Genomic DNA, 8,030 nt, shown 5'->3' on the forward strand with positions numbered 1-8,030 from the left:
CAAACTAACCTCACGGAGCCAAACGCAGATTGTTCCCAGTATAAAACTCCATTAAATATAAATAAGCGCATGATGCCTGACTTCCTCCAGTGCTGCTGAGGAACAACACTCCATACGTATTAGGACTGCGATGACAGAGAAACGCGGTGGTGCAGCTTCTGTGCTGACTTACAGACCAACCCTGGTGCTGCCTTTTTTTTGTGTGAGAGTGAAACAAGAGGGCTGTGTGCGTGCTGGGAGGCAGGCTCCAAGCGAATGCCAGGTGTGTGTGACTCATCAACACTCAGCAGTACAGAGCTGTGCAGATGAATATTTTTATATATTTTTTTTTCTGTTCCCCTCCCCCTTGCAGTGCTGCACTGAAATCAGATTTTCCTACCATATGATGCAAAATCTTAGTGTTGGACGGGTTTTCTGGTGTTTGCGGTGTAACATCTCCTGTCAGCTGAGCTGCTGTGGACTGAAATAACCCAACTCCATTGCGGTCATTTTCCCTGAAAAGTCACCCTGCGTCACGCTCCGAGGGATAGCAAGGAGGGGGGCACAGGGGGCAGGAGCTGGACTCTCCCCTAAAACTACTAACTTTGCCACAGGCTGGTGCTCTGGTTTTTGAAGCCTTTATCTGCTGGAACGCCAGCTGTCCTGCAAAAACTGTGTTTACTGCAGCTCCTCATTTCACCGAGCTCACTAATCGCATGTATCCCGGTTATAAATACACATGTAAATGAGTGCTTTATTTCTTGCTGCCTTCGCTCACCATTAATGACCTGTTTGTTCTGATGCCACTGCAAGCTCCCTATTGAGCGGCCGCTGCTGCTCTTACCTTACTCTTTAGTCTGTATCCCCTGCCCATGGGCTGTAGTGCTGTGTGGGAGAAGTGCTGTGTGGCACTGTAGGTCTAGTGTGGCACCGGTTAGACGTGGCACTGTAGGTCTAGTGTGGCACCGGTTCCCTTCGGCGTCAGTTGTGTTGCATTTCTCTAACACCCTGCTACATTGGCTTCCTGATTTTGGGTTCCTCTCTCTCTCTTGGCTCCTAAATCCCCCTTTTCCTAGGCAGGCCATTCTCAGGAGATAAACTCTGTATCTAGTCCCCTTCTCCCTGACCCGCTGTCTCTTCTCAGAGCCACCTAATCCTACGCGACATAAAAGATCAAATGAAAAGAGCATCGCAATTAGGAAGTAAAAAATGTGGGAGTTAGGAAATGCCAGGTCCTGTGTAATTATAACTTGGCTGTTAAACGTTATTAGGTTACATTATTGTGTATCATACTTTCCATGTGAACCCTGCCTTGTGCAGTGTGCGGGGTGAGGAGGCACCCAGTGAGCAGCCTTTTCTTCCCATCCTACGGCATTTCACTGCTGCCTTGTTACCAGCAGGTGGTTTGTATTAACCCAGTCCTGGATACAAGTCTTACGTTTCCACAAGGACTCGTGTCGTGGTATTGAACCCTTCAAATGTGTTTTCCGTCGTGGTTTCCCTGGGAGGCAGGTTTGGCATTGTCCCCATTTCATAGATAAGGGGATTGAAGCAGTGTGTTGCAAAGTCTGTATCTGGTGCCCCCTGATTTCAGGTGCTCCAGGCCAAGGTACCTTCTGTTTGACATGTCAGAATACTTTTAGGTTTTTCTAGCACCTGAGAACGGAAGTAGGCTGTTATGCTAATCAGGAGATAAATTTTTTCCCTGATTTTGTTCTTGAAAATGATTACGTGGTTTTTACGGGTGTTTAAATAATTCAACCTGAGACATCTTGCATGGAAAACTTTGTCCCACAAAGAGTTAAGTTGGCAGTGCTTTTGCAAGCAGCCCTTGTAATGGAAAGTGTTAGACAGCCTTAGCTGTAGGTGTCACTGGGAGCTGGGTTTCTCTGTTAGTCACTGTCCTTCACATGCTATTTAAGTGTCTTTTGCCTGTTTGCAAATGCTGTATCTTGTGAAATAAGGAAAAGACTACAAGGCTGTGGTATTTATAATGGAAAACAGTAGTAGGAAGGTATGAGCAACAGAACTTCTAGAAAACTTTGTTAGGTGGAGTTTAGCCCAGAAATGAACAGCATTCATGCTGTAAGCTCCTAGGAGCTGGGATTTCCGATTGGCTTAGGCTATGATGAGTTCAGGGTAGCACTAAGTTATTCCACTGTAGGGAATGGTTTTCCTGAATGATTGTCATGCAATTACATCCCCAGTACTGTTACCCAGTGCTTACTGTGCTTCCAGAAAATACACTGGCAGCAGGCAATAATATCCTTCCCCCCAGTTTCAAGCTGCATAGAAGTTTCCCTCGTCACTGACAAACCTGTTTTCTCTCTGTGCCTTTCAGATATGTGCCATCATCGGAGGAACATTTACCGTAGCTGGGATCCTCGACTCCTGCATTTTCACAGCATCAGAAGCCTGGAAGAAGATCCAGCTGGGGAAAATGCAGTAGCGGTGAAACTCTACCTGAGTCTCCAAGGACAGGAGCAAAGATTGAGAAATCTACCACTACCTGTTTTTGTCTTTATTTTCTATTTGATTGAATCAGTACGTTTTTCTCTAATCAGGCTGTTCGGTGAAGACGTCTTCAAAAAATCAAAGAAATCTCCATGCATTTCAGAGCTCTGAGAGTGAAAAATCAATGGAATCAGGGCGTGGATTTCAATTCTCTCCCCCCAGAAAGAGAGGTTGAAATGCCATAAATGAAATACACTGTCAGATCTAAGTAAGGATGATAGTCTGTTCTCTGGGAGGTTCCTATGGCAGTGTACAAACTAGGTAGTAGATAGCAATGAGTTGAGCTGTCTTGTGGCACTTTTTGGAATTCTGTTGGATTTGCATGATTAGACAATCGTCTTTTGTATAAGGAAAAATTATACATTAGGAAGAAATTCCACCCGTGGTGCCAAAAAGGCGATGTATCTGTTGGTGAGGAATGGAAAATGTTAGTCCCCGTAGCAAACCTTAGAGACAGAGGGCAGAAATAACATCAAGAGGTGTTTTGTGCTTTTATTGAAAGCTCTTTTGTTCAGATATGACCTTTCTAATGAAATGAGCAAACAAGAAGAGGAAGCCTTCCCCCAGCTACCTTTTCCTGGGTAATCTGTGATCCAGGCAGCGGAGGGCCTTTCTTTTTACTCTGGATGTAAAAGTGGTTTCATTTCTTCCCAGAAACTGAATATCCAGTCTTGTGTTTACAGGTGGCATGAAGTAAAAACCAAACTGAGCAACACAGTTTTATGTGGCCTTTGCTTTGAAAGGGAATAGTTGTCTTTACAGCATTAGCTTTTATTCTTTCTTACGTTTTTTAAACACAGACCACCCGACAGTCTGGATTCTGCACTTCTGCTTTATTATTATTGTTGTTATTGTTATTTTGAAAAGGGGCTGTATATTCTATGTGTTCAGAAAAAAAGGTGCAGTCTTCTGGGTGGATGATGAGCACAGCTTACTCTCTTGCTTTGTGTGTGTATATTGAATACACCTGTCAAACACAGGAAGTCTGTCTTTTCAGGGTTTAAGGTGCCTCCCTTTTCCTTTAAAATTCAGTCAGGCATCTTCATCTGAGCCCCAGACTGACACTGTCACCCCCAGGTACACCAGTAGCGGGGCGGGCATTCCCACAAGCTGGCCCCTGCTAGTAGGTTTTTTGTTTTATTCCTTAAAATGGTACCCTGAGCTTCCCATTCATTCAAGCCTTGTCTTCTGCAGCCTCCGGTAAACGGAGGCGTGAGGGGAAAACTACTGCCAGGGGTGGCTTGCATGTAATGGTAACATGAGTTCACTAAAATTAGACCAATACCCACCAGCACATTTTCCATAGCCTCCTAAATGTTCCCTGAGTAGTAACAGTCTCTGCATGCTTTGTAAATGTCTAAGCTGAGGATACACAAATTCTAAGTGTTTCAGGATGGATAAAAATCATAAAATAAAAATCTTTAACTCAATCAATGCTGTAAATTTTAAGACGGGTGCAGGATTTCTCTTGGATAGTATCTACTGCCCTTTCCTGGAGGCAAAAGTATCCAAACTTTATGCTGTAATAATATGAATCCTTGAATATTCAGTGTTAATGCTAGAGTCAGGTGCATTTCAAAAGTATTCCTAATACGTGTCTGTTGAAATTGTCTCATTGCTTTGGAAATAGGGAAGGTAGCCAGTTTTACCCACACACCATAAAGAAGCAGCCACTCGCCCTCCCCCTGCCCTCCTCTGCCCTGTAGTGACTTCGGACAAATTACAGCATTGGAAATTTTTTCCCTGTTCTTATTATGGACTGATCGCTATTACTTTAGGTGTAAACTGGATTGTGTAACTTCCTGTATCTGTTAATGTATGGATAGATTTTATACTTTTTTTTTTTTTCCATTTACAAAAATCAACTTGAAAATGAGCTGCTTGTCTTCATTTTGGCGCGTGCGTCGTGCCCCCGGGAGCGGTACCCGCTGGATGGCGGCGGCTGCTCGGTGGGAGCTGGGATTTTCCATTGCAATTGCTTCTCTTGCTGGCTGAAGGATTTTCTCTAATCCACTGTGACCAGCTGAAGCTTACAGCAAAAACGTCCTCGTTTTTCCTCTTGAATTTGTCGAGTCTTTGCTCACAGCTTGCGAACGCAGTGGATTACAAGGATGCAGTTTTTAATATCGTAGCAGTGCGTCCTTCTCCTGAGCTGTGCGAGAGAAGATCTTTGTAGCATGGTGGATTGTACTGTTAGTTTTCTGAAATTTCTTCCCTGGTACAATTTCTTCGACACAAATGAGCAAAACTGGTTGCAGATTCCTTGTGTCCCCCTGGGGTGTTATTTCTGCCCTTCTCCCCATCCTCTGAATTAAACGCTGCCTCTGTGCAGTCCAGGCCAGTTCTCTAAACCAGCCCGGTGAAATTGTTTGGCTTTTTTTGGAAGTAACAGATGTGTACTTCACTGTGCCTGCTTTCTCTGCCAAAATGCTCACTGCAATAACCTAATAAATCACTTTTTTTTTTTGCTAGATGTGGAAACCAAATTGTACTTGAGTTCTGGCAAAACTCTGCTGAAGCAACAGGCAGCACCTTAGTTCTCTAAACCAGGTCTGAGCCTTTGGGTACCACCAAGCCACGGCTACCTGCCGGCTCTGCTCTGCCTTGTGGCGAGCTTGGCCTCCAGATGTGGCTCCAGATGTGGTCCTGCGATGATGCTGCATCGTTGTGTGTTTACAGAAGAATCTGCTCTTCTCTCCAAATGTGAAAGCGAGGTGGTTACTGCTCTAGCAGTCCTGCCCCGTGTGTACATGTCTCGTTAGATTTCACTTCTGTTTTCAAACACTTTCTAGAGGCAAAGTGAGCTTAGTTAGGCTTTTAAACATCAATGCAAACAAAAACGATTTCAAGCCATAGAGGGTGGAAAATCATCAATCATAAGTGTTCATCCATGTTCCTGACTTCACTCTTTCAAGTCAGTGTTTGGACAGAAGTATTTGTGGTTTTCCAAGAAAGACATCCCTGTAGGAAGGAAAATTTGTAGAACTTTTATATATTCCAATTTAAGTAAGTCCCTTTAAAGCTACACTCCATCATAACGGTGAGAACTTGTGGCATAGGATGCCTTGCACTGATGGAATTAGATCTTTTAGCTGTGGGGAAAGCTTAGGCACATTCTAAGCAGTATATGAACTGCTGAAGATCATCTTTTAGAGAAAAAAAAATGGAAATGTGGTAAGAAAAAATTGGAAGACACACATTTGTGAATGTTTGATCTGATTTATCAAACGTGTTCAGCTACTGCTCTGTAAAAGGCGGAATCTGCAGCGTAGATGGCACTGTCTGTAGTTAAAAACAGAATTCTGAGTATTTCTTATACCTGCATATCCTCTTGGTGTGATGCACAAACTGCCCGGGCTGAAAATGACTGTGATGAGTTTCTGCTTTAGGACAGTCATTTGAAGTTGCAGATGAAATATGTCAATGGGGTATTTCTCAATAGTCCTTGGAAGAAGGGAGAGAGGTGCCGGGCAGGGAGGACGGCGTCCTGCAGGGTGTTACAGCGATGGTTAAAGCACAAAGCTTTTGCATTTTTACAGTGGAGATTATTCAGGATTTCTCCCATTTCTCTCTTAATTTGCAACCTCATGTTAATAAAATATTAGCCTTTTTAGTTCTATGATTGAAAATAAAACTTTGGTGGTTTGATTGGCTTCTTGTTGCACTACTATTGCAAAATCAATCTAAAAGGGCTTTTTTTCTTTTGTATTTAATTATTATTTCAGTGAACTGAGCGTTATCACACAATGAAATCACTGTAAGCCAGGTCACTGTGTAGAAAGTTAACACGAGACTCTTTTGTAATCGGCACTGAGTCATGTCTGGACGTTCAGTGCTGGGTTTCGAGCAGAACCAAGTGTCCTGACCTCCCTCTTCTAATGAGAGGTGAGTGGGCTCTGCAGGAACTTGCTGGGTTGTGCTTTAGTCACTGTGCCACTGGGTATAGAAAATAACCCATTTTTTGTTTCCCCACCCCCCCCCCCTTTAATTTCCTTTTAGCCTTGCTTCACCAAGTATTTAGAAATTAGTGTCTGAGGCAATTATTAAAGATTAAACAGTAGAAGGTTACAACACAGTGGATTTGGGCACTATATATCTGCGCCGTATGAAGAAACTGATTCCTTTGAAGTTCTGGTGTTGCTCACCAACGTTGGTGTCTGCTGCACAACACCTCCACGAAGGCAGAGATCCTGCCTCCTTCCAGTTAACTCGAGTACAGATTGGAACTGGGGTTTCCAGGAGTGACAGGACGGTGCTGAAGGTTCCTTGCTCTGCATAAAAGATGAACAAAGGCACAGGGGAAGGCATTTGTGGGGAAACTTTTCCAGCCTATCTTTATAAACCCAAAACGCAATCAAGTGTCTAGAATCATATATTATTAGGTTGGTGGTTGGACTAGATGATCTTTAAGGTCCCTTCCAACCTAGACGATTCTATGATTCTATTCATTACATTTCCAAGAATTCATTTACATATTATAATAAGCCTTTGGGCACACATTTTTGTGCCTTCTGGTGGTCCTCATTTTGAGTGAGGGTCATTTCTTCCTCAGCCTTCATCTTCTTCACCTTTAGCTCACTTTTCATGTTGGCAAAACATTCTAACTGCTTAATTGCTCATTAAAACTAATGATGTCTCTGCTACCACCTATCTGTCAGACAATGTCCATATTTATTGCATCCCTGTCTTAGGTCACCATGTTCTCAGGGCCACAGACATCCTTTCTTATCTTACTAAGTCCTTGAAACCATTTGGGATGGTTGCTAAAATAGCTACATTTCTTATCTAAAAGAAGAAATTTAGAAATTTATAAAAAAAATAAATTTTTCTAGACTATTTTTCTAGAATAAATTTATAAAAGACTATTTATAAACTACATAAAATCTGCCTTAGAGTATCAACAGTAACCACAGGAGCAGGGTCTGGGTGGACTTTGAACTTGGCAGAAGCCCCAGAAGAACTGATCTCCCTTTTGGCTGAGAGAGGAGGGTTCTGGCCTGGGCTGGGGGTTTCTCCGGGTTCATCCCCGTTCGGGGAGGGGCCGGGTTTGGAGAGAAGGAGCTGCTGGTAAATAGCCCTGGCTTTGGGCGCGGTGAAAGGAGGGGATGAGGGAGCAGATATACCGGGGGGGCGATGCCCGGGGGAATGATGCTCGGGGGGATGACGCCCGGATGGGTACCGGGGGGCGATGCCCGGGGGGATGATGCTCGGCTGGGTACCGGGGATGATGCCCAGGGGGGTACCGGGGAACGATGCCCGGGGGGATGATGCCCGGCTGGGTGCCGGGGATGACGCCCGGGTGGGTACCAGGCTCCCGCCCCGGTGCACCGGTGTCCGCCGGCCGCCAGAGGGCGCAGGTGGCCCCAGCTCCGCGCGCGCAGGCTCTCGCGAGACGCCGGCGGCCGCTTCCGGAAGCGGAAGGGCCTCCCGCTCCTCTTTCCGGGCGACCGTCGCGGCGGCAGCAGCGGGGTAAGGGCGGTGCGGGCCGGGCCCGGGTTCATCCGCCGCCATCCTGTGCGGGGCGGACCCGCGCCGTC

General features: G+C 45.1%; 2 protein-coding genes across 2 annotated transcripts in view; both read left to right on the forward strand.

Moving 5' to 3' along the window:
- The window catches only part of ERGIC1 (endoplasmic reticulum-golgi intermediate compartment 1), a 61,113-nt gene extending 56,747 nt beyond the window's left edge, over positions 1 to 4,366 (forward strand). Inside the window, exon 10 of the mRNA XM_014948128.1 lies at positions 2,321 to 4,366. Within this exon, the coding sequence (XP_014803614.1) occupies positions 2,321 to 2,428 (108 nt within the window). The 3' untranslated portion in view covers positions 2,429 to 4,366. The remainder of the gene's footprint in view (positions 1 to 2,320) is intronic.
- A 3,514-nt stretch (positions 4,367 to 7,880) lies between these two features.
- Positions 7,881 to 8,030, forward strand: part of RPL26L1 (ribosomal protein L26 like 1) — a 5,082-nt gene continuing 4,932 nt past the window's right edge. The window contains exon 1 of the mRNA XM_014948257.1: positions 7,881 to 7,962. The gene's annotated coding sequence lies outside the window, so the exon portion shown is untranslated. The remainder of the gene's footprint in view (positions 7,963 to 8,030) is intronic.

The sequence above is a fragment of the Calidris pugnax genome, unplaced genomic scaffold (genome assembly GCF_001431845.1).
Source record: "Calidris pugnax isolate Ruff unplaced genomic scaffold, ASM143184v1 scaffold27, whole genome shotgun sequence".
Lineage (NCBI taxonomy): Eukaryota > Metazoa > Chordata > Aves > Charadriiformes > Scolopacidae > Calidris > Calidris pugnax.